At 39.2% G+C, this 27976-nt stretch overlaps 1 protein-coding gene across 2 annotated transcripts in view; it reads left to right on the top strand.

The window, feature by feature from the left end:
• Positions 1–27775, top strand: part of LOC144595167 (endothelin receptor type B-like) — a 36742-nt gene extending 8967 nt beyond the window's left edge. For both annotated transcript variants that reach the window (XM_078402318.1, XM_078402317.1), the window contains exons 3-8: positions 6896–7008; positions 7084–7288; positions 8233–8382; positions 15347–15480; positions 17267–17375; positions 25829–27775. In XM_078402318.1, the coding sequence (XP_078258444.1) occupies positions 6896–7008; positions 7084–7288; positions 8233–8382; positions 15347–15480; positions 17267–17375; positions 25829–25981 (864 nt within the window). In that variant the 3' untranslated portion in view covers positions 25982–27775. The remainder of the gene's footprint in view (positions 1–6895; positions 7009–7083; positions 7289–8232; positions 8383–15346; positions 15481–17266; positions 17376–25828) is intronic.
• Positions 27776–27976: the final 201 nt, after the last annotated feature.

Here is a 27976-nt window from a genome sequence, read left to right as displayed (position 1 = left end):
CTATCTGCTTCTGTTGCCACTTTGGATCCTGACCCCAAGATTGCTCTGCACATCAATCCTCTTTTGTGTCTTGCCATCAACCGTATACCTAGCCCTTGCATTCGACCTTCCACAACGCAACCAATTTGGACACCTCTAGTTGTGAGAGTAAACCAAATCCAGAGGAAACCTATGCAATCACAGGGAGAATGCACAAATTCTATATAGTCAGTAGTGGAGGTTAGGATCGAACCAAGGTGACTGAAATTATGAGGGAGCTATGCTGCCACAATACTGTATTTTCCTTGCATGATTTGTTGCTAGAATGTCTTTTGCTTTGCCAATAAAGGAAAGAATAGTAGGAGTTACACTTTCATGTTTTACACAGTTTGATTATGTGGCAAAATCAAATAATTTTGGCTTGGGATTTTTCAGCAGTGGTGAGTTACTTGAGTTTACTGCTTCCTAATTTGCTGGATCTGCACTTACTTTGATCTTATCTTTTAATAGCAGCTTGGTCTACGAAGCTGACTCTGATTCTACTGGTGAAACATTGTGTAGTGCAGATATTTCCAACTGTAAATAGAAAGACCTTCCCACAGAAATGCTTTGATGGCTGGCTAAGCTACATCCTCAGTTTACCGGCTGCCAAAACTCTCAGTTGGGTTGAATATTCTGACATCCTGAAATAAATTATATTAAGTAAATTCTTGAAATCTACTCTTAACCCAAGCAGCTCATTCTCTCCACTGAAATGAAGGAATCACTATACTGTCACAAGGTCTAACCTAACACAAGGTTACACTAGGTTACACTAGGTTAGCAAGGAGATCTTAAGGAGCAATTACCAGGAGAACACAATTGGTGTTCTTCCTCTGAACTCTGAGAGGAGCCTTAGATCAGAGTGCAGGTGGAATGATAGTGTTGAGAACTTTGGATCTTCTGAATGCAAGATGACTTGCTTGGGAGGTCTAAATATTTTATCAGATACATGAGGGATTGCCAACACAACATTCCACATAGAGCTGCCAGCACTGCTCAAGAAAATCAAGGGTTTATATTGGTAATGCAAGACTTGCTGTGTTGAAATATAAAAGAATGTGAACAATGACATACCTAGCAAATTGAAATGGTACAAATAATAATAATGCTACGATCTAATAGAATTGCTCTTATCTTAGTATTTAAATCAATTATTCCTTTCATTGCATGCACCCAAAACAACTTGGAATTATAGCTAGCATCTAAGTAATATATGTTTGCCCTTAACTTGGTTTGCAACAATTATGTGATTTACAATTTATGAACTATGCCAATAACACCAAAGTGCCAAAGTGTAAGAACAAGAAAGCTTTTTTATTGTCTAGTATCCAATGGTCCAGTCTGAACATGTAGGATCCTTTCTAGATTGTTAGATTGATTACCCAGCAAGATTAACATGGTTGGGAACATGGTTAAACTGCTCTGCACTTTGGTCTTATAGTTACGGAAGATGTTTCCTTCATTGCATTAATTTTAATTTAAAAATTAATACTTTACACAGGTAAATAAATAGGTAACGTTTATTGAAAAATCCAAATCTGTCATCAGCTGTTATTTCATAACAGTTTTCCAATCCTGGCTTTGAAACTGTAATTATTCCTTCTCTCTCATCACCATCAACCATTTCCATTCAGCTATACAGAACGATTGAGCACAGTTCAAATACTTACAACACATTGTTAAATGTTTCCATTGGTAAACTATGGAAGGAAAAATGGGCATTCAGGAGTTGGAAGCAACGTCATAGAAACTCTTGCAATACACCCAGAATTAGTCATTCTAACTCTGAGCAGCAATGAGTCCCTGAGAGGATTAAAACTTGGGTGTTAACTTATATCCAAATATTCGGACTCACAAATTCTGTAATAAAGTGCATGTGAAACCTTATTAAATTTCAGGCCATCCTTACCAGCTGTATACCAAAGCTCCCCAACAACCTGCTCAACTTCACTTCCTTGCCTAATCCAGTTACAAATTTGGTAAGGTAGACACAAGATGCTGGAGTAACTCGGCGTGTCAGGCAGCATCTCTGGAGAGAAGGAATAGGTGACGTTTCGAGTCGAGACCCTTCTGCAGACTGCAGCTGGCTACTTGGCTACAGCTGGATTTACAACATGGTTAACAACTGGGTTCATTACGTGGTCACCACATTGTGCAATTCCTTTGTATGGAGGTTTAGTGGAAATTTGTCAGGGGTTCTATAAAAAAGATGTTGTCACTGAGCCTGCATTCCACAATTCACTCAAGCAGAAAAAAACAAATACTTATCATTTTGATTGATGGGCATTAATATCTAAGAAGAAAATGTTGCATCGTTCATAAAAGTGTCAGAACTTTGCTGGTCATTTTAAATGCTGCAAATGTTCAGCAGGTCAGGCTGCACATATTGAAAGTACATTAGGATTAAGATTTCAGGTTGATGATCTTTGATCAGAATTTAGCAGCTTTTCTATTCTGTTCTGTTCTGTTCATGATCCTGAGCCATTACCTAGCGTTCCCTTCCATAGATGTTTCCTGACCTCCCGAGATCTTTCAGCATTTTATGTTCATTTTCCAGAATTCCAACATCTGCATTTTTTTTTGATTGCATGGACTGTTTAACTTCTATTTTACAATGTCTTCCAAGACATCCATAATAGTTTGTACTTCATCAAAGCACGTTAAACTGCTGCAAGCTGTTCTGTGACAAAGATTGTACACATCTGGAATCTTTCCATCCATTCATTATCTGATTAACTCCTCACTTGGAAAAGCACCAGTTGCATGCCCTGTGTGTAAGTTCTTACTGTGGGCTCAGCAAAGCAAATTAGATAATTCTCTTCACAATCTAAAATGAAAGGAAAATAAGAACAAATGGTGCAGACTTAGTCAGTGACAGAGAGCATGAATGTGTAAGGATTTGAGTGGGGTGCTGTGGGGTACAAAATTGCAATTTAGTTAGATCCTCTCGGAGCATTAACTTACATTTAAACAATTAATAACTACTGATTAGAAAGACGTTAGAAGATTGCTATCTACAATTGAGGCAGGCAATGGTTAGGTTATTCTTAGGTTATCTAACAATAAACAAGTAGATATAACATGTAGTTGGCTATAATATTTGAGATTGATGTCAGTGGAAAAATAAAGTAAGTCTCACCTGTCGGCTCAGATAGAAATGCAAGATATGATGGCATGTGACAAAAAAAGTTGTTCTTCAACTTGACCAATGTTGCTTCCTTAACTGAAACTGCTTGTCATTTTATTTCCATCTATGGGACTTTGCTGAGTGTAGTGAATATTTCACATATGGCCATATGACATTGACTGAATTCAAACATAATTGTTTAATTCTTTAAAAATACTGTGGGATATCCTAAATTCTTACATGAATGTGAATTCCTCTTTTTTGGTAATTCAGGTATATAGGTAATTCAATCCATATTTGTTGTATTATAAGGATTTGCAATCAAGAAAAACAACTATTGGCAGATGAGATTGTTGATTGAAGAATAAGAGAATCAATGGATAACAGATGGAATTTACTGTGGAAGCCAATTTGCTAGATTAAATGAACTTGATAGCCTGATGACTTTCTTCTATTTATGGCACAGATTTTATGCCTTAAATAATAAGATACTGCTTTGAACATTTTGCTGCAAATATACAGCATACATCATGTGTATACACCACAAACACTGATTGCATCTTAAAGTCCTTCTTCCACTGATTAGTCTAAATGGCTTTGATTTACCCTTTTTTCTGGCTTTCTCACAGGCTTTTCTTTTTCTATGCAATTTTATTGATATGTAAGCCATTAATAAAATTTAAGGGATAGGCAGACAGAGCAAGGAAAGCCAGATTTGTCGAAATTGTACTCTTTAATTTGTCCCAGGCATGCTCTCATAGACTATTCATGCTTCTTGTTAATTTTGTCGTCATCATTGAAAGTAGTGCTTATCTGCGCCATTAATGTTTCTCAATGTCCCTACTAGAAAAGAAAGGAACATGTTTTGACAGGGAAAAAGAGATGTGACAACATCATTCTATGTATGGTAGCAGTGTACAAGACAAGCCCAATGTGGGAATTGCAGATATTTGTCAGTGGCTACATGTCCACTCAAGAGATAATGGCTAGAGCATATTCTGCTCCCTGGCTCGATTGTGTGAGCTCAGCCACTGGTTCTCCGATGACTCTCTGCAAAGACAGCACCAGCATTAAGCACCTGTGGACAGGGTTATAGAGTCATACAGCAGGAAGACAGAACTTATGGCCCAACTCGTCCATGCGGAATAGGATATATAACTGGGCTAGCTCCATTTGCCTGTGCTTGTCCTGCATCCCTCTAAGCCAGGCCTGTCCATGCACCTGTGTAAATATCATTTAAATGTCACCACTGTATCCAAATGTGGTCTCACTGATGTCATGTACAGCTGTAGCATAACGTATCTGTACCCCTAGTGCTCTGGCTTGACATTTATAAAATGCAACACCTCACACTTGTACAGAGTTAAATTCCAATTACCATTCTTTGGGCCATTTCCCTAGTTGATCAAGATCCTTTTATAAACGTAGATAGCCAACTACACTGTTCAGTATACAGCTAATTTAGGTGTAATCTGAAAATTTACTAACCATGTTAATTGTATTGTCATCCAAATGGTTAATATAGCTGGCAAACAACACCACATATACCAGTTGCATACCCACAGGCTACAGACTTCCAATCAGAAAAATAACACTCCACTACTACCCTCTGACCTGTTCCACCAAGCCAATTTTGAATTTATCTGTCTGAAGAAGGGTCTTGACCCAAACGTTGCCTCTCTATGCCTCCTTCAGATGTCGCCTGACCTACCGACTTCCTCCAGCACTTTGTGTTTTGCTCAAGAATTTAGCATCTGCAGTTCCTTGTGTCTCAATTTTGAATCCAGTTCACCCTGGATAACTTAGGTTCTTCTAGGTGTCTGTAGGAATACTACATTCCAAAAGCCTGTATTTTTCCTGGTCGCTATAATGGATCTTTGACAGCTCTAAGCACAGATGGTCCTTGAGTTAACCACTGAGTACACTTTTCAGGCATGTGCTCCACATCTCCCTACCGGAAAATCCGATGAACAGGCTGTAAAGATGCTTTGAATATTTTTTTCAAGTCTGCATTTATTTCTCAACAGCACTCAACAGTAAATCACAATGTATAAAGCTGTTACAATGAGCAGAATCCAATGCCTCTGTCTGGTGTGTTAACAATAAGAAACATAAAATGTACTTGTGTGACTAAATCTGCAAATCATAGCAAAGCTTCATGCAATAGATGAAAGAATACTCAATACATATATAAAATGTATAGGAAAGAACTGCAGATGCTGATTTAAATTGAAGGTAGACACAAAATGCTGGAGTAACTCAGCGGGACAGGCAGCATCTCTGAAGAGAAGGAATGGGTGACATTTCAGGTCGAGGCCCTTCTTCAGACTATGTAAAATGGTTGTACCTGGAGTATTGTGTGCAGTTTTGGTCTCCTAATCTGAGGAAAGACGTTCTTGCCTTAGAGGGAGTACAGAGAAGGTTCACTAGATTGATCCCTGGGATGGCGGGACTTTCATATGAAGAAAGACTGGATAGACTAGGCTTGTACTCGCTGGAATTTAGAAGATTGAGGGGGGATCTTATAGAAACATATAAAATTCTTAAGGGGTTGGAGAGGCTAGATGCGGGAAGATTGTTCCCGATGTTGGGGGAGTCCAGAACCAGGGGTCACAGCTTAAGGATAAGGGGGAAGTCTTTTAGGACCGAGATGAGAAAACATTTCTTCACACAGAGAGTGGTGAGTCTGTGGAATTCTCTGCCACAGAAGGTAGTTGAGGCCAGTTCATTGGCTATATTTAAGAGGGAGTTAGATGTGGCCCTTTTTGCTAAAGGGATCAGGGGGTATGGAGAGAAGGCAGGTACAGGTTACTGAGCTGGATGATCAGCCATGATCATATTGAATGGCGGTGCAGGCTCGAAGGGCCGAATGGCCTACTCCTGCACCTATTTTCTATGTTTCTATCAGTGTTCTCTCAAGAAGTGTAGCGAGGAACTGCAGACGCTGGTTTTAAACCGAAGACAGACACAAAAGGTTGAAGTAACTCAGCAGGTCAGGCAGCATCTCTGGCGAAAGGAAAAGGTGTCTTCCTTTTCTCCAGAGATGCTGTCTGGCCCATTGCGTTCCTCCGGCCTTTTGTGTCAGTCTTCACTCAAGAGGTGTTCAGTTATGCAGAAGATTTAGGATGGATTATGACAGTAATGGCTGAAGACATGTTGAGAGAGCTTCATAACTGACAAAACTTGGATTTAAGTGAAACAAAATAGTATATTAAGTTGTATAGCAACTCCAGTGACACAGTGTTCCTAGAGCAAGGCTTTGCCTGATGGGAATGCAGACAGTGGAGAGTATGAGACAACTGCTCTCCACACCAGGGCATTTGAACTGTAAGAAAATTAAAACCATCTAGCAATAGAATTACCAAAATGTTGAAATTGAACTGCATGTAATTAATAACTTTAATGCACTCACATGAAATTTCTCTATCAATGCAACTAACTTTTCCAAAGTTAGTTTCAAGTTACATCAAGTCAAGTTTATTTATCACATACACATACAAGATGTGCAGTGAAATGAAAGGTCACTCATAGTCCAGCAATAGAGCAATAAAAATAAACAATTTCACACACAATCACAACCAACACAAAAAAAAACAAAAAAAACATCCATCACAGTGAGTCTCCTCCAGTCACCTCCTCACTGTGATGGAAGGCCAGAATGTCTTTTCTCTTCCCCTGCCGTCTTCTCCCGCGGTCAGGCTGTTGAAGTTGCCACGTTCCAAAACCATTGTACTTTTTTTCTTTCAGCTGCACGCTGAAGATTGGCCTTTTGGGGTGGACATATGTAAACTGCTGCCTTTTATGCAGAAAGCATCTGTTGGCATCACTGTTCTCAGTCTTTGTGCACTCAGCATAGACAGGTAATTTACGACATGTTTCTTGCTTGCAGCTTGCTGTCAAAAGGTACCATATTTAACGTGGTGTTTCACATTCAGGTATCGAGCGGTGGCGTCTTGGAGTCGTATTCAAGGTGTCAGAGTTCCCATGTGGACTATTATTGAAATTCTACTCATCTGGGTAGTGTCGATAATTTTGGCAGTTCCTGAATACATAGCCTTTGATCTGGTAAACATGGATTATCGAGGCAAAAGGTACAGCGTCTGCTTGCTTCATCCCATGCAGGAAACTAAGTTTATGCAGGTATGTAGCTCCATCCTTTTTACTATGTTGTAGAGATTCAGACATGTTAATAGATAAGATTTTCTAATCAGACTGATCAGACTGACCACGCAGGTAAAAAAATGTTTTGGTTCATGGATAATTGTAGAGAACTTAAAAATACAGTCCATTAAATCAAAAAACACAGTCAATCAACATTTGAAAGCTTTCCATCGGGCTTGTGTAGACATTTTATAAGTGTATCCAATGTCTAAGATGTCGACAAATTCTGGTGAAAAATGCACAACCAGCATACTCATCCATCATAGTTTTAAACTTTCATAATTTAAGAATTTCACCCTATGTCCAGTAAAGCCATGACAATTCCCAGACAAGGAATTTATCGTAAGGTAGACACAAAATGCTGAAGTAACTCAGCGGGACGGGCAGCATCACTGGAGAGAAGGAATGGGTGACATTTCAGGTCGAGACCCAAGGAACAGATGCTGCCTGTCCCGCTGAGTTACTCCAGCGTTTTGTGTCTATCGTGAATTTATAGTGCTGCTGGGTTGCGTCCCGAAACGTCACCTATTCTTTTTCTCCAGAGATGCTGAAATTACTCCAGCATTTTGTGTCCATATAAACCAGCAACTGTAGTTTTTTTCCTACACATTACAGTGCAGCTGGTTGGATTTCTGATTTTTAATTTTGCAGGAAATAAAACATAAATCTCTGGCACAATGCTACAAGAAAACCCATTCAAAGAATTTTGATTTAGTATTCTTTTTGCTTGAAAACATTTAATTTCTCATTATATGTCTATGAGATGGAGAAACAGATGGCAGTGAAAGTTTGAGGTGATAAGCTTAAAAGTCCCACATAGTAGGTGAATGTTGTTTTCACCATGCCAAGTTAAAATGGAAGAGTAGCACTTTCAACATCCATGACTGGCCTAATTTGTTTTTATTTCATGTTTCCACTTACAGTTCTACAAGGTAGCAAAAGACTGGTGGCTGTTTGCCTTTTATTTCTGCATGCCTCTAGCATGCACAGCACTGTTTTACTCTTTAATGACTTGCGAGATGTTACGGAAGAAAAGTGGGATGCAGATCACTCTGAATGATCACCTGAAACAGGTAAGCACCTTAATTTGAAATCATATTTTTGCAATTCAACATCACTCTGTTTCACAGTTTAACCAGGAACCATGGATGGTATTAAATACACATTACTTACTAAATATTCATATCCTTTCTACGAGATTAATGTAATATTTTCCTCAGCTAAAATACATGTGTCATAACAATTCAAAGTAACAAATATTGGCCTTGAAATGTAATGAAAAATGTATCTTCTTCCAGTCAAGAGTTGAGATTATGGCACGATGCTGCCTGCAATTTCGCGACGTTAACATAAATACAAAGTCTGATCAGCAGTATGTTTTCATTTCTATTACGGCCAGCTTCTCGTCTTTCTTATCAAGCCCCAAAGCTGCCGTTGGCGTAGGATAGTTGGAACGATATTTTCTTGACGCAAACAACAGAGATCTACACGACGTTTCATTTGAAGTTAGGTGTTTATTTGAAGTTGCAATAAACATATTGGAATGTCTCTTGTCATCGACTTGTTATTGATTAGTTTGGTAAAAATTTAATGTCCTACCGTATCCTACGTGACTTATACAAACTGCCAGATCTTATCTCCAGCAGATATTTCTTGCTGATCTTCTATCAGCAGGTTCTTTATGCTGATTGTATATTGGCAGCTTCTTCTGGGTGATCTTCTATCAGCTGCTTCTTCGCATGAACTGAACAAATATGTCTGAGCTGGAAGCTCTCTGGCTCCGCCCAGCCCATACGTAAGCATAGTATTAACCTTTTAGTGTCCAGAATAATACTGCAGGATACAAAATAATATAATATACCAAAATAACCAAGAAATGCAAAATGGCTCCAACACACCGGCCCCTAATTGGTATAAGTGTATAGCGCAACAATTACAAATAAACATTAAAAGGAGCCAAAAAAACTTCATACATAATCGAAAAGCATGCACTATATCTTGGCATCTAATCTACTATAGTGATTCTTCAATCTTCAAACCACCAGCCCTTGCTGTACTCAGGTATCAGCTTCCAAGAGCAGACATATCTTTGTTATCGGTCTTTCCAAGGTATTGCTCTTGGTTCAAGTCGAACAGTGCGTACAAAACCATGTGCATCTGGTACAGTCTCCAATATTCTGCCCATTAGACAGAATCGTCTTCAGTCTTCTTCTCTTCCAGCTTAAGAAGCAGTTTATTGTCAGTCCTCTTGATGCTTCACCTGCAGGATTTTCCTTTGTGCCAACATATCTCCATGGTGATACATCAGCAGCATCCCTAACGAAAGAGATTCTGTCAGCTACAAATGTTTGAAAGCGTTTGGTTTTGTTGTTGATACACCTAAGCACCATTGTGCTCTCACGCTAGCTTTTCAGGGAGGCAACCCACTCCAAGATGTAAGAGAACTTTGAAGATTCATTATTGAAGAAAAATCATTTTCCCTTTGGGAATCCATTCTGATGCTGCTTCCTGCTGGCCGAACATCACATTTACGTAAAAGCATACTTGTAGGTCAATATCCCTCTAAGACGTATTGACGCAATTCAAAACAAGCTGATAGCAAGCTTGCACAAGGTCATTTCTTTGTTCTCACCACTTTTCAGTCGTAGTTTTCTTATACAACTTCTGAAAAACACCTTTCCAATAAAGCTTACTCCAACCGGCTTTCGAAGTTTAAAATCTCCGTAGTGATTTTAACGCTGTTTCAACTTCAAAGTTTTGGGACAAAACAATCCAACAAACTTCAGTCTCCACTCCTAGAGCCAGTTTCTTCTAAATGACTCTTTAGAGACAGATTTATATTTCAGTCACCAAGGATAGCTTGTCCTATTCCGTGGTTGAGAAATTTTGGCAATAAATCCCTCTAGGTCAGTTAAGCTCTCACACTTCGTCTCTTGCGAAGTCAAGTTCTGACTGGATATTCCTGAAGAGTAAATTCCAGCTGAATCGCTTCAGCTCAGGTAGATTTTTACGATAAATCTATAATGTCACGATTTAGATTTTTACGATATTACGGCCAGCTTCTCGTCTTTCTTATCAAGCCCCAAAGCTGCCTTGACGTAGGATAGTTGGAACGATATTTTCTTGACCCAAACAATCAACAACAGAGATCTCCATGCCATTTAATTTTAAGTTAGTCATTTATTTGAAGTTGCAATATAACATATTGGCATATCTCTTGTCATTGACTTGTTATTGATTAGTTTGATAAAAATCTAATGTCCTACCATATCGTACGTGACTTATACAAACTGCCAGATCTTATCTCCAGCAGATATTTCTTGCTGATCTTCTATCAGCAGGTTCTTATAGCCAATTTTAAATCAGCTGCTTCTTCTGGTTGATCTTCTATCAGCCACTTTTCGCGTGAACTGAACAAATACGTCGGAGCTGGAAGCTCGCTGACACCGCCCAGCCCTTACGTAAGCATAATATTAACCTTTTAGTGTTCAAAATAATACAGCAGGATGCGAAATAATATAATATACTAAAATGACTAATAAACGCAAAATAGCTCCTACAAATTCGTTCCTCCATTTTCTTTCTTTATTCTCTTCTATGAAGGCGGAGATTTCTTCCTGACAGCTACTCACTCTCCACTGCCACATTCTTCCCGCCATCACCACGAATTCCCTGCATCAACATCATCCACTCCACCAATACCATTATCCTCATCGTCCATCAACACCATCCACTCCACCAATACCATTATCCTGACCCTCCATCAACATTATCCACTCCCTTCACCAACACCATTCATTCAATCCATCAACATCATCCATTCTCTTCATCAACATCATCCACCTCGTCTGCCTTTTCTCCTTCTTGCTCTCTTTTTACCTTTCTTGCCTCTGCTTATATCTCTATCACTCTGTCTCTCACCCTATCACTTTCTGTACCCCTGCTATCTCTCTTTCTCTCAATATCTCTTTCACCTGGCTTCAATCTCTTGCACCTTGTCTCTTTCTTCCCCTTGCCTTTTTTCTCTTTCAGTGGTCATGTCTCTGTCTCTCACTCTCTCTGTCTTTATCTTTCTCTCTCTCTCTCTCACTCTCCCTCTCTCTCTCTCACACACACACACACTTACACACGCACATGCTGTCTGTCTTTCTTTGTCTCACCCTCTGGGTGTCTCCCTACAGGAGGGAGGAAGACCCTGTAGGAGTCTTCCTGCTCTCCTGAGCATCTCTCCTGCTCTCCTGAGCATCTCTCTGGGCACTTCTCCTTGTCCTTTCTTCTTAGTGATACTTCTATTTCCTGTTTGCTGCTGTTGATCCCTGGACATGAATTCATGATCAGAGAAAATGAATAATGAGAACTTGCAACGACATGCTGCTGTTGGTGTTTCTGTTCCCTCGGGTGGTTGTAGCAGGAGCCAGGATTAATGTCCAGGGCAAAGCTGGGAATGAGGAGAAGGAATAATTTCCCATCTGAGCACTGAGGATGGAGACAGGTCTAGGTGAAATAGGAGACAGTTTATATTTGTGCCAACTCTTAAATAGTCCTGCACTTTCACAGGCGCTGAAGCTTGTCCCGATATGTTAAGGACAGAAGGTCTGACATAGTGATAAATGTAGATTCAGCAGTAACTTTAAAACGGGAATAGGATAAGTACTTGAGGAGAAAACAATTGTGGCTACTTGGAAGAAAGATGCGGGAAGTGGGACTGACTGGAATGTCTGTGAAAGAGTCAACACAAATTAATGGTTGAGTATTATACCTGTGCTGAACTAATCTATAACCTTCTGGCTGGGATGTTTCTACATTTGGTTGGCACTTCCATATAGACCTGTAGCTATTTCCTCACATATGTGCCCATGTATATGCACAGGCCCCCAGCTTACACTGTAGACTTTAGCTGCTGGGTTCCGTGTGCATGAATCAAGTGCAAAATTAATTGAAATAAGCTCTACAAAGCTGTCGGTAACAAAGAGAAGCTTTTGTTTATTTAATTTTGATTCTATTTAATATTTTAACGATCCTTATAACAGTAAAACAAAATAATTTATCAGACTTTCAATGGTCATTAAAATGAGAAAACTTGACATTGCCTAAGCTGGCAATGGGCTTTTTTCCAACTAAAAAGGGTTACCAAATGAGTTTTCAGTGTGTGGCCTTTTGCAGTTCATCCATGTAGCTTCTTTTTATTATTCTGAGATAAGCATTTTGGATTCACGAACGTTAGTTCATAGGATTAGAAAAAGCAAACAGTAAGTGATGCATTTGGGAAAATTCAGGTCAATGGTTCTTTACATAATGCTATTCCCAGTTAGACTGCAGAAAATGAGGGTGAACTGTTGAAATCAAAGCTGAAAGCTATGAAACTATGTAAAAACAGTATAAGAGAAAAACATATATTTGGTGAATTAAAAATGTTAAGACATTGAGTACTTTTGTAAGAGAAATACAACTTTCTAAGAACATAATGTTTACAAGTCGATTACCACTGTCATGTAAACATGCATGTATTAGCTCCCTTTTTGCAAACAATGGAAGCAATTTAATCCTGTTACAGTCAAACTGTTTTTATCAGACCATTCGGCTACACTGGACATCTAATATTCAGTAACATGGACTTGAAAACATAAATGATAATAATCAATTATCTCTCACAACCTCCAAAGCTTTGTTTTTAGATTTAAGTTCACATATAAATTTTAATCCAATTGCATTGAACATTACCAATAGGTTTCCTAATACTGTTCTCCAAGTGTCTTGGACACTTTGCATAATATATATTAATGATTTGGATGATGGAATTAGAAGTAACACTAGCAAGTTTGCAGATGATACAAAGCTGGGTGGCAGTGTGAACTGCGAAGAGGATGTTAGGAGGTTGCAGGGTGGCTTGGACAGGTTGAGTGAGTGGGCAGATGCCTGGCAGATGCAGTATAATGTAGATAAATGTGAGGTTATCCATTTTGGCGGCAAAAACAAGGAGGCAGATTATTATCTCAATGGTGTCAAATTAGGTAAAGGGGAAGTGCAACGAGACCTTGGTGTCCTCGTACACCAGTCACTAAAAGTAAACGTGCAGGTACAGCAGGAAGTGAAGAAAGCTAATGGCATGTTGGCCTCCATAACGAGAGGATTTGAGTATAGGAGCACAGAGGTCCTACTGCAGTTGTATAGGGCCCTGGTGAGACCACATCTGGAGTATTGTGTGCAGTTTTGGTCTCCTAATTTGAGGAAGGACATCCTTGCTATTGAGGCAGTGCAGCGTAGGTTCACAATAGACAATAGACAATAGGTGCAGGAGGAGGTCATTCGGCCCTTCGAGCCAGCACCGCCATTCAATGTGATCATGGCTGATCATTCTCAATCAGTACCCCGTTCCTGCCTTCTCCCCATACCCCCTGACTCCGCTAACCTTAAGAGCTCTATCCAGCTCTCTCTTGAATGCATTCAGAGAATTGGCCTCCACTGCCTTCTGAGGTAGAGAATTCCACAGATTCACAACTCTCTGACTGAAAAAGTTTTTCCTCATCTCCGTTCTAAATGGCCTACCCCTTATTCTTAAACTGTGGCCCCTGGTTCTGGACTCCCCCAACATTGGGAACATGTTTCCTGCCTCTAACGTGTCCAACCCCTTAATAATCTTATACGTTTCGATAAGATCCCCCTCATCCTTCTAAATGCCAGTGTATACGCCTAGTCGCTCCAGTCTTTCAACATAACAGGTTAATCCCTGGGATGGAGGGACTGTCATATGAGGAAAGATTGGAAAGACTGGGCTTGTATTCATTAGAGTTTAGAAGGATGAGAGGGGATATAGAGACGTGTAAAATTGTAAAAGGACTGGACAAGCTAGATGCAAGAAAAATGTTCCCAATGTTGGGGGGAGTCCAGAATCAGGGGCCACAGTCTTAAGAATAAAGGGGAGGCCATTCAAAACTGAGGTGAGATAAAACTTTTTCACTCAGAGTTGTGAAGTTGTGGAATTCTCTGCCACAGAAGGCAGTGGAGGCCAATTCACTGGATGAATTTAAAAGAGAGTTAGATTGAGCTCGAGGGGCTAATGGAATCAAGGGATATGGGGAGAAAGCAGGCACAGGTTACTGATTGTGAATGATTAGCCATGATCAGAATGAATGGCGGTGCTGGCTCAAAGGGCCAAATGGCCTCCTCCTGCATCTGTTTTCTATGTTTCTAAAGGGAAACACAGTCTATTTCATTAAAATTGTACAGAATTTAATTCTGTTCCAATCAGCATAAACTAAATATGCCAGTGCAGAAGAATGTTCATGAACGCACAACTGCTTTGCCCAGAAATGTTCCACCTAAATCAAGATTAGATGGAATTTGCCAATTTAATCTCTGTCCTATGGTTTAGTTAATTATCACCCTAAAAAGTGCAGGCTGTTTAGACAGAATGAAATAGGCTATTGAGTGCATCGCAAATCTCCATCATTTATATCTGATCTTACTGACTCTCAAACCACAGAAGGACAAAGATTATACCAGGACCAGCTCTTCAGCTTTTTTATCTTGTGTATTTTAAGATCTCTGTTTTTTCTACCCAATGTCCATTTTACATTCCTACATTACCATACATTTGCATGACTTCCTTTTTTAAAAAAACATCTAAAACATTCAAGTACATTTTCATTGCATTTTTTTCAAAACTATCACCTTCCAGTTGCATAGTGCCCAGAAGTGTCTGGTAATGTTTTTTGCGCAACTACATCACTTACTTGATTCATGACCAGTTAACAGAATTTTACACATGATTTATCAATATAAACCCATGTTTAGAAACCCATGTTTAGAAACCCAAACCAAGCACATTTAGCTAAATTCCTTGCACCATAGAAGAATGCAAGGTAAATATTGAATGCTTGCCATTGTATAACTGAAGTTGAAGGAGTTTATTCAACTGCATTTATCTAAGAGATACATTCATCTCTTAATGTATGTTATCATCAAAGTGTCTTTGAAGACTTATCTTGCCTCTCCTTCAGTGATCAATTGAATAAAATTCTGATCATTCACTTGCAGAGACGGGAAGTAGCAAAGACAGTATTCTGCCTGGTGCTTATTTTTGCCCTCTGTTGGCTTCCACTCCATCTTAGCAGGATTTTAATGAAGATTTTCTACAATGAAAATGATCCCAACAGATGTGAACTATTGAGGTAAGACTGAACACAGTGCAAAATTGTCAGGTTACCAAAAGAGGGCAGCGTACATAACATTTATCAGAGAAATAGATTCTGAAGCAAATTAGGATTAAAAATGTAGGATTATATAAACACAACAATTATGAATTATATTTTCCCAGTGGGAAGATGTGGCTTCATTTATCACCATGTTGGACATTCCAGGGGGGAATGGAAGGAAGCAGAAGGGAACAAAGTGAATCCAAACCTGACCACAAAATGAGCTGATAAAACTTCAGAATAACCCTGTCGTTCAAAGATATTCTAAATTAAAGCAAGCCTTTCAAAACACTTGATTACAATATATAAATGCACCAAAATTATACATTTCTAAATGAACTAATAACTACTTTAGTCTCTTTCAATATTATTTCTGATGGCAAGGTAGAGTGTAGCAAGTGTAACAAGTAAGAAATGTAATTGTTCTATCTGGGACATATGGCAATAAAACACTCTTGACTCTTGAGCATGTGGTATAAATATTTATGGTGGGTTATTCATCCTCCTTATTAAAGTCCAGCATCAAATCTCAGCTAATAAAATTACTGCCAGCAGCTAAGTAAATCTTTGAGACATTAGTTCTGGTATGGGGGACACTGATATTTTGTAGATAATTACTTTCCCTTGAAATAAATAGAAAATAATAAGATGTAGCTCATTGATAAATATCTCCAATTTACATAATACTCATATCATAACAATGCACACTCATGATTAGCAACAATAGTTTCTGGAAAGATTGGGCATGATTAGGGAATAGCATTGAAATTCCAAAGGGTAGAATATAACCAAGGGCAGAGAACTCAGGTGTTGCGATCTCCATTGGACATAGCCTTGAATCGAGAAGATAAATAGTTTGATGGGGGGCATTTTAAACTCCCAATATATTGAAACTTGATGCAATGCTTATATTATTTATCTTAGTCAGCTTATATATTTTGTGTCTATCGTTCACTGTGTTTGGCATCCAATGTATGCTCAAACTGGTGAGATGTTCATTAGAGAACTTCCCTTGAGCTTTAAGAGTATATTGGGTTTATAAACCCATTGGTTTTTAATCTAAAACATTCACAATCTGTTGTCAAAGTAAAGCCAGGAATGAAAGAGTGGGAAAATACTTTAATTTATGTAGTACCTAACACAACCCTTACAGGATACATCAAAGACACTTTGAAATGTAAGCATGGATCTAATGCAAGAGGGTCCTAACATACAACATAATAACACCCCCTTTCACATACACAATCCTCTTGCCCGATTTATACCCTGAAAAAACTGCACCGTCTGTAAAAGGGAATAATCAAGCATGTGAACATAAAGGTTCACTTGGCTGTATTGTAAGCATAGAATTTACCCAGTACTTTGGCCAATGTTCCAACGCAGATCAACTCCACCTGCTCCTTGCGAGACCTTGCTATGAATTGGACCTTAGCTTGAAATAAGGAAGAAATTTGAAAGATAATTAAATAGTAATAAAGCATCCTATCCAGTCCCAAGAACATGATGAGAAGCTCTACAATCAGCTATTCATTCTTTGTTCCAGTCAAGCATATGAGTTAATATTAAGGCATTAAAAGGTGTGTAATAAAGTGATTTGTTGCCTTAATAAATAAGAAGATACATATACATTTAATGAATGGTTTGTGATTAATTGTGATTTGTGAGTGAGTAAATTGACAATGAGTGCTTGAAATGTTGATTGCATGATTAAATATTTGAACACTATAAGTTACCATTTTAATAATTCTGCATTATTTTCCAGTTTCCTCCTGGTGATGAACTACATCGGCATCAATATGGCTTCCCTCAATTCCTGCATCAATCCTATTGCACTCTACTTTGTCAGCAAGAGATTCAAGAACTGCTTTCAGGTAGCAGCATAATTGTTTTGAAGATCTGCGTACGTCCTAAAACATTTACTGTTTGATTCCACGTGATAGGTCTTAAGACTAAAATGTTAGGACATTTAACATTGTTCAAATAACAAGCTAATCAAAATCAACTTGTGTGAGCCTATTAATGGTACTTTTTAGCTAATGTATTTTGAAATGAATCTCACAAGGGCTTTTGTACTTTTCATAGTCGATATGTCAGAACAACAAAGAAGGCCAATTTTCATTTTCTTGACGGGATGAAACTGGTTCCAAACTTAGCTAAATGAACAGGAGCAAATAGCACTTAATTGTCTAGGCTGAGTTTAAATGGATAATCATTTGCTGCATCCGGGGGGGGGGGGGGGGGGGCAAGATTCAAACAAGTGCAGAGCTTGTGGGAGAGAAAGATTGTGTCAATGATAATTAAAGTAACAAGGCAATAAAAAGACAATGGTCCAATTGTGTGTATGTCCATAAACTCACCAAACTCCTGCGGGCTATCCCAAATGCATCCCTTTCTCAAGGCTATGAGTCGAGGCAATTAGACCACATAAATAATGGGGAACTGTAAGTGTACAAAAGCAAGAAGGATAGCTCCCTGTTCAATGTCTCTTTAAGCCAAGTTGGTGACATGTTGAATGTTTGGCTCTCACTGCCATTTCAGCTTGCAATAATCATCGGCTTGCATTGAAGCATGGCTCCAAGGAGGGGCAGCCACATTTGTTGCCAAAGCTAACCAACAGCTACTGTACCACGGCACTAACCTTCTGCTGCATTTAAAGCTGTTTGTGCAGAGCTAGCTGATATTTAGGTCAGTATCCGTCTGTCTGCTGAATTAAAGGAATGAAAGACCACGTAATTCAAGCATCGGTGCATATGATCAAGACACCTTATTGGATGCATTTGTATGGGTATCAGGGGTTTTGAGGAAAAGGCAGGAGAATGGGGTTAGGAGGGAGAGATAGATCAGCCATGATTGAATGGCAGAGGAGACTTGATGTGCTGAATGGCCTAATTCTGCTCCTGTCACTTATGACCTTAAGATGTAGACAATAAGGCTGTGCTCCCCGTTAGTTTCCCCAACATATGTTCCGTGCAGCACCTTGTAAAGCATGAGATATTGCAATCTGAAGCTTCTAAAATACCATCGAGCATAACAATTAGTCAACCATGCAAAGATTATATTGATGGATCTGAAAATGTCATTGCATTTAATTAGCACTTTGGATACAATAAAATGTCTTAAGGTTCTTCACAGAATCAGAAGCAGACAATATGTGATATTGAACCACATGATGTTGACTGAAAACTTGGTAACTGAGTTTAATGCATTTAAGAAGCAGCTCAAAAATGAAGAAAGATTGAGACTTTAGGCAATGAATTGCAGAGGTTTGCACCTGAAGGCATGGTCACTGATAATGGGCAATGGAAATCAAAGATGGACAAATGGCTGGTTGGGTTGTGGGATTGTAGATGAAATTACAGAGAAAGAGGATCTCAGCCCACGAATGACAAGGAAAATTAAAAAAGGTACGAATAATAAATTATTTATCTAAAGTTACGATTATCAAAGCATGGATGATCATCACCTTCAAAAATGATTGGCATCTTTTTCATATCACATTTGAGTATCTTCCTCCTGATTTTTTAATGTGAGTTTTCAAGGCTAGCCTGAAGCCACGTAGGAAGTTGAAATATGGCTAAAAAGATCCATTGTTCTTGATTGCCGGCCAAGTTGAAGTCATAACACAACCTGCTTGCACTCTTTTTAGTTTGTGACATCAAAAAGTTTCTGTCATAATGATAATGTTCTGAACTTATTACTGTGAACATAGTATCTTTGCATTGTATTCAAATTCAACTGGAGATGGAATAGCAGATTGGCCCAATGCTGGGGCTGATACCTGCAAGCAATCATCTCAACAGTAATTAAAACGCAATGCACTGCTCGAAAGATCAAATAAAAATAGGTATGGTGGAAAAACAATGGCAGCATTTATGGGAAAGAGAAACAAAGCTAAATGTTTCAAGTTGATGATCTTTCTTCAGAACTGGGAAACTTCCAAAAAATAAGGATATTTTAAGCTTGCAGGATATGAGGAAGGATGGAGACATCATAAAATTTGGACGATGCAGTTTGGTGTTTTCAAGAGGAGAGGGTGCTGCTGGCTTGGTAATGGAAGCTGATCTAATTGGAAGGGGTCAAACAGAGTGTGGAGACTTTTTTCCCTTCCCACCATTCAGGGGCCCAAACAATTTATTCCAGGCAAAGCTGTGATTCACTGGTACTTCTTCCAGTTTTGTGTATTGCATCCAGTGCTCATGATGTGATCCATCAACACCCGGAAAACTAAATATAAATTGTGTGAACACTTTGGGGGACACCTCAGTTTAAGGGTGATAAGCTTCGAGCCTCCCATCATTATAATTCTCGATTTTCCAAACATAAAATCATGCAGGGTGTAGATAAGATGGGCGGTTACAATCTTTTTTTGTGGGGAGGCGAGTTTAAAACTAGAGGGCATAGATTTAAGATGTAGAAAGATCAAAATGTCCTCTTTCTTTAGTAAGCAAGGTTTTCCCATTTCAGTCATAGATGGATCCCTTACCCATGTCTCCTCTGAGTCCCGTAGTTCTGTTCTTGCCCCCCCTCTCCCCAGACGAAACAGGGATAGAGTTCCTCTGGTCCTGCACCCCACCAGCAATCACATCCAACACATCACACTCCAACATTTCCATCACCCCCAACGTGATCCCAACACCGGTCACATCTTCCTATCTCCACCCCTTTCCATCTTCTGCAGAGACTGCTCCCTCTGCAGCTTGTTTCACTCATCCCTTCCACCCAAACCACCCCCTCCCCAGGTACATTTCCCTGCAACTGTAGGAGATGTAACACCTGTCCCTATACCTCCTCCCTCACCTCCATCCATGGACTGCAGCAGCTCTTTCAGGTGAGACAGAGGTTCACGTGTTTTTTCCTCATCTATTGCATCCAGTGCTCCCAATGTGGCCCCCTGTATATCTGCGAGACCAAGCGTAGACTAACCCAACTGTATCGCTGAACACTTGCACTTGGCCCACCAAGGCCCACCAAGGCCTACTGAATCTCCCAGTTGTTAACCATTTTAACTCCCCTTTCCATTCCCATATTTCACTTTTCTGACCTGGGACTCCTCCATTGCTAGTGGAGGCCACTTGCAAATTGGAGGAATAGCACCTCATTTCTGCTTGGGTACTTACAACCCAAAGGTATGAATGTAGAATTCTCCAATTTTAAGTAACATCTAACCAACCCCCCCCCCCCCCTTCTTTCTTCCCCACATCCCCTCTCTTCCCTTCCTTATGCTCCACCTGGACACCTCCTCCCCATCTTACTTTCCTCCTTCTGACTTCACAATAAGAACACCCACTGTTCTTATCTCTAGCTTTTGTCTCAACCATCTGCCAATCAACCCCCTCCCCCTTCACCTATGTTAACCTATTCCCTGCCATGTTTTGTCCTGCCTCTCCCCCTTTCCAGCTTTCTAGTCTGAAAATGCATCTCAAGCTGAAATGTCACCTGTCCCTGTGCTCCGGAAATGTTGCCTGACCTGCTGAGTTACTCCAGTGCATTGTGCATCTGACATTTTATCTGCTATCTAGGTCTGGGATTAACAGTGAATTGGTCAATTTCACACCCATCAGAAATGTCAGGTTATGTGGAAGACCAGGGATGACTGTGGGTACTCAGTGCATCGGGCTCCAGCTGTGTGATTAGAGAGGTGTGGGGAAAATATTAGTGTGGATAGCATTTCAGGTCAATAATCATTCATATTTGGGGAGGGGTCATTGGATTAAAGCTGTAGTTCTCTCCCTCTCTCCCTCCCTCCCTCCCCAAATGCTTCATGGCCTTCTGAGTGTTTTCCACATTTTCTGTAATTGTTTCAGTTTTTCCGCACTCTATTTTTAAAAATTAGATTCTCTCTATAAATGATGCCCAACTTGTTTGTTTCTCTCACTCTAGCTCCCTCCCTTTATACCTTCTCCAGACAGATTAGCTGTGATTAACGAGCCTTCAATATCCTTTCTCAACCACGACTCATTCAGTCTTTCTTTGCCTCACCCTTTTGCAGAACATTTCTTTGTTCTTTCCATTGCCCCTCCCCCTTCTCTGCAACTTAAAATATGCGTGTTTTCTGAGATTTCCCACTGATAAAAGCCCAATGACGTGAAACATTGTTTCGGTGTAGGTTTATTATTGAAGTACAGTGAAAAGCTTTGTTTTGCATGCTATCCATTTAGTTCAGATAATACCATACATTAAATACAACCAAGCCAAACACAAGGTATTATTAGATATTAAAGGTATTATTAGAACATAATAGGTATTATTAGATACCTATTATATAGATATAATAGGTATTATTACATAATACCTATTATATAGATATAATAGGTATTATTAGAACAACTAGAAATGATGCTAGATTTAAAGGAAGAAAAAAGATTTAAAAGAGTAGGGTGATTGTATTGGATGATAGATCCTCCTCTGGGACCTGCATGCCGAGTCGCCATGATGTCTGCTTCTCTCTTCATAGATGCTGCATGATTTTTTGTCTAATTCCAGCAGTACTAATTGCTTGGTGCATCATTCATGATTGTAGTGGGATGTTACCTCACTAGACATCTATAGAATAATTGCTAATTGTTCATTATCAGACCTCATTTATTCCATGAAGTGCCATGTGCTGATTGATGTCTCTTTTGAGAGATCAAGGATAATCTTAAATGCCTTTAATACATAAACATGCCTTTTGAAGCAGATGCCACATCAGCACGGTTATCAGGAAGATGATGCAGGTAGAAAGGGATATTGGAAAAGGTTTAACTGGGGACACTGTGCAGTCTAGTCCCGTTTCATCCTAGATTGTTCCCTTACCTATGTTCAGTTCTTTATCAGTTGATGTGGAATTGATCAAATGGATGTTCAATAAGCTTGTTATTGGTCAACCCAATTGCTGTTTTATTAGAAGTTCCACAGAACATTGCCTTTTTATACCACCAGGAATTTTGTTGTAAGTTAACAAAACCAGTTATGTAGGTAGACACAAAATGTTGGAGTAACTCAGCGGGTCAGGCAGCATCTCGGGAGAGAAGGAATGGGTGACGTTTCGGGTTGAAACCCTTCTTCAGGCTCCAGCATTTTGTGTCTACCTTCGATTTAAGCCAGCATCTGCAGTTTTTTTCTTATAAAACCAGTTATGCAATTTATTGCTACTGTTTAGTTACACATTTTTACCCCTTTTTATAAACCTGATTTTGAGAATTATAATCTACATCCCATTGCCTGACCATACTTATTCTTCAAACATCCAAGTATGAGAACAGAAGAAGTGATCAGTTCGCAATGTTATATCTGACCCTGTGTTTTCTAGTGTTATTCACATGTCATTCAATTCTGATCACTTTTCAGTGAAATAAGAATATTAAAAAATTGGAGCAAAAGTCGGCCCCTCAAACCTACCATTCAGTAGAAGCATGACTAATTTACAGTCCTCATCTCCTCTTCTATGTCAATTTCCTGATCTTTCAAAAATGTATCTGCCTCCTTTGTAAATACCTCCAATATTCTAGCCTCCATAATTCTTAAAGATTCACCATCCTCTCTGAGAACATCAGGTGTAGTCTTAAGATTAAGTAGAATAAGACAAATTAACATAACACATCTGTTCTCAGCAATTATTTGAAAATATTGAAATATTGCAGGAAAACAAAAGCAAGTAATGAATGATTTCTGAATACTACTTTGGACAATAGCAAGCTAAAGATAACTGAAAACCCTAGTTTAGAATCATAATTTATAATGAGTTTGATATTGTCAATGAGACAGACTCCTGCTACCAGAAGGGCTTTCCATGACACTGTTCATTGATGGTTCCTGGAAGACTCAATGGAAGTGTGGGTGGTGAGCAAGGACAACACTGAATTTGGTTGCAATTCCCTCCCTGAAAATCAATGAATATAAGGGTTGTAGACTGCCTTTCTCGGGAGACTAAAACTTAAAAGTGCAACAGACTTTTTTTCTTTCAGTTGAAGCAGTTGCAAACTACCATCATTTGTTAGTTTAAATGCTGATATTGGAGTTTTTGCTAACCTGTTTCACCACTGATGTTCCAGTTATATCCACAAAAGAATTTACATGTTCTAGAAATTCACCTTCAATTAAAATATCAAATTGAGCCTTCAGATATTTGGGTGTAGTGGTTAAGTTACAGGTGCCAGTTACTAGGTAACTAGTATCCAAAGGCCTGGACTGCCTTTCCAGGAATATGTGGATTGAAATCCCACCACAGAAGCTGGAAGTTTAAATCCAAGCAAATAACATTTGGAAAGAAAAGTTTGTCTCAATTTTGTTCATCTATAATAATAATAAGCATTTATTTTATATAGCGCCTTATCGGGTGCTCAAAGCGCTTTACAAAAACAATCAACATAAAAACAAACAGACAAACTATCCTAACGGAAAAGCGGCGAATAAACAACGCCAGCGTCCTCTCACGTCAGGGTCCGGCAGTAGACAACAAAAAGCACAGGACACACAGATACAATTTTTACACAAACAGCCATCACAGCGATTGCTCCAGGCACACCCTCACTGTGATGGAAGGCAAAGTCTTATCTCCTCCTCATTCTTCTCCCGTGGTGCCACGAGGTGATCGAGGCTCCCGACTTTTTGAAGCCCCCACCGGGCGATGGAAAGTCCCAGGGCCGAGCCGAGCAGGCCGATGAAAGTCCTGAGCCCCCACTGGGCGATGGAAAGTCCCAGGGCCGAGCCGAGCAGGCCGATGAAAGTCCTGAGCCCCCACCGGGCGATGGAAAGTGCTGCGGCCGAGCCACGCAGGGTGATGAAGGGCCTGCGAGCGGGTCGATCGTACCTCGCTTTCCGGGGCGGTCGAATCTGCTACGGCTGGAGCTCCCAAAAGCCGGTCGCCAGCCAGGGACCTGCGAGCTCCCGATGTTGCGGTCTGCAGGGCCCACGGCCGAAGCCTCCGAGATGGTAAGTCCAGGCCCTGCGACCGGAGTCTTCAAGGTCGATCCCAGCTGGAGGCCGCCGACTCCATGATGTTAGGCCGTAGCACGAACGGAGATACGACACGGTAAAGGTCGCATCTCCGTTGAGGAAGAGATTAGAAAAAAGGTTTCCCCCAACCCCCCCACCACCCCCCCACATACACAGAGTTAAGAATAGAACAAAACGTACATTAAACGATGACAATAGACAAAAAACAAAAAAAAGACAGAGAGACTGCCGGTGAGCCGCAGCTGCAGAACACAGCCACGCCCCTATGCTCTTCAGACTGCAATCTGCAATCCTCACCTGGTGTCTAGTATGTAGTCCCAAGCCCATTAATGTTGTCTGATATCACCTGGTAAAAGTACTTAGTTAAAATAATAATTGGGGATGAACTATAGATGCAAGCCCTGCCAATAATGTCCCCATCCCATCCCATGAAATAACAGTTATGCATAGACTTAAAGAAATTCAACCTGCTTTATTTTGCATGCAAATAATTGGTTGAACAATGCATGTAGTTGGAATTCCCTGGAACACTGGTGATGAAACATCAGGTGAACCATATTCTAATGTTATGACTGGAATTGATTTGTAACCTGCAATAAAGAAATTATTATAAGAAATTGGCAATAAAATGCATCTCTAAAAACCAAGCAAATTGTTTGTCATAATTATAGTACCTCTGCCACACCAGCAAATGTTTTTATAGGCATAATTACAGCTAGTGTTAGGAATAGTAAACAGTGAAAGTCATTAATTCTTAAATTGGTATTTTTACAGCTAACCCAACAGTTATTTAATTACATTTTAACTAGTTATGTCAATAATAATTACTGCAATCTGTGGGTTTAAACAGATTGAGCACAAGGAACTGATTTATTTTTGATTCTTGATATCTGCGGATATAATAATATTGATAATATTGACATTGGGAAAATAAAAGGGAGTTAGATAAACTGAGTTAGTCTTACAAACAATCATCACAAGCCAATGGACCAAATGATCTATTTCTGATGCCACAATGCATGGTCTTCCCTGCAGAGGAGCTCCCTCAAAGGAATTTTCTCTTTTTTTTTACATTTCATGATACTGGGTTGGGGGAAAAAAACATGTTGTTGTCTTCCTGCCTTACCCTCTCATCTGAATGGCACGTGAGTGGGACATGCATAGTACAACAGGAGAAGGGATTAAGATAACTAAAAAGAAACAATAGAAAAGTGAACAATAATTGCTGAGTCTTTGCTCCAATTGTTTCAAAGATTTGAATGTTCAAAAGGGCCTGGGCCTTTCCTGAGTAAAATTATATGACTACTTGTTCACTTAGCTGCTCTCTAGGTTTTCTCATGTGTATATAACATGATAGGAATTACAAAATGTTCTTTGTTACATACAGTCCTGCCTCTGCTGCTGGTTCCAGAGGAAGACAATAATGCACGTGTTGCCCTTGGATGAGAAGCAATCCTGCATCAAATGGAAGTCAAATGGCATCAATCACGGACTGGATCACAGCAATTCACGTTCCAGTAATAAATATAGTTCATCATAATTCATATTCCATGCAACCATCTCAAGGAAGAATGCTGATTCTTCCTGATACTGTGCAGAAAAGTGTTATCAAGGGAAAAAAAACATCCACATTGCAAATTGTAGTCCCTCCCCAACAATATGGCTGATATGGATGTGCATTCCAGATACATGTTTTGTTTAAGGAACTGCCATCTGGAATATCACTCATAATTATTAAGCATTCACTGCAACTTGAGAAGTAACCAAATTAGGAATAATGTTGGAACAGACACACTGACTGCGGAAACCATTGTTGAGGAACTTTGAAGGGTCTGACTCTGCACTTTCAAGTCACCAGAATACACTTGGTTCTCAAATGAATCCACTTCAAAACATATTACTGATTAATGAGCCTGAGATGACTAGCTTACAATGAATCAATGTTGCATGTGTGGAAATGGCTTGCAGTATGGCTTGCAACTCATAGGTTATACTAGATAGAAAAGAGATTCTCAAAATTTCAAAAATAATGCTTTATTCTTTGTGGACCTTGGGTCGGACCCATGCCCTTTTCACTTTATCTGCATCTTAGTCGTATAACTGGTGTATGTGATAAAGAAATGCTGTTACACCTTCACTGGTGTACATCATTCTTAGAGAGGCATGTGATCTTAACAGGGTAATCTTATTCATTTGAATAACATACATTTTAACTCACATTCTCAACTAATAAAATATTCACATTTGTTCAACACCTGTAATGTATGTATTTTAATCCATGGTAAGTCTGTAATGATGATATCAATGTAATGTCCTGCTTGAGCAGATATAGATTGAGTTGTTTTCTTGGATGAGTACTCTACTGTTTGCCCATCCTTATTTAGTGATAAACTATTTGGTAGTAGGGTGGAGATTCACCATTTATAGAGAAATTGTAAATGTGAATATAACAATGTGTTTTAGATTTCACAATGAATAGCAAAGGAAATTTGCCACTGAGTTGCCTTTCAATATTTCCACTTAATTTTATCACCTTATAATGCCACGTTATTTTTGTATTTACAATTATTTTGACCATTTCATCACAAACAAGCTTCAAACTAGAACTTCATAAAGCCTCACACATTCACAATGTCATATTGTCAGCAAATTGGAACACAACTTATTATATGTGTTGGAAGGAACTGCAGATGCTGGTTTACACCGAAGATAGACACAAAATGCTGGAGTAACTCAGCGGGACAGGCAGCATCTCTGGATAGAAGGTCCAGAGATGCTGCCTGTTTCGCTGAGTTACTCCAGCATTTTGTGTCTATCTTATTGTATGTGTTTTTAGAATGTGCATTTAATTCCAACGTATTGCGGTATTGTTTTGTTAAAATATTAAATGTATATATTTTACAAAAAGTCATTTCAAAATACAAAATAATTAAACATTTAATTGGCACAAGGTGTTATGTTGAAAACCTAGGTACCTTCCATATTTCTTGTACATATTGTTTATATGGCACTCCATGTTTTCCTTGATTAATTTAGCTACAGTGCAGTTCTGAACATAAATTGCCTTGGCCACTTTTTTTTTTCCGTTGTGGCAACTATTTCCGTTTAACAAAATATAAATATATATAAATATGTTAAAATCAGATATGTAATGAAACAAATGAATGCTCCTGGTTGAAGAATGATTTCCATTCTATCCTGCATGAGTCATAATAATTTCCTGTTTATTGCGTAACGTTGCATTGTCTTTCTCATGCATTTAATGCAATTCAAATGTGAATGGTGTCTTACAAAATAAATTACAATTGATCCGTTAATTCTTTGCAAAAGGTTGGTACCTTCCTTCTTCACTGAACCTATCTGGTCAATATTATTTTCCATTTCACTCCACAACATTGGATCATTTGACTAAAGCTTAACCAAAGTGTAAAGAAATCGGCATTTGTAAAGAAAAAAAAATAGCAAGACAACTTTTGTAAAGAGAAAATATAAATCCAAAGTGGATGGAAAATTATGGTGATACCCCTTGTTATTT

Source organism: Rhinoraja longicauda, chromosome 7 (assembly GCF_053455715.1).
Source record: "Rhinoraja longicauda isolate Sanriku21f chromosome 7, sRhiLon1.1, whole genome shotgun sequence".
Classification (NCBI taxonomy): domain Eukaryota; kingdom Metazoa; phylum Chordata; class Chondrichthyes; order Rajiformes; family Arhynchobatidae; genus Rhinoraja; species Rhinoraja longicauda.
This window is presented reverse-complemented; position numbering and strand designations above follow the sequence as displayed.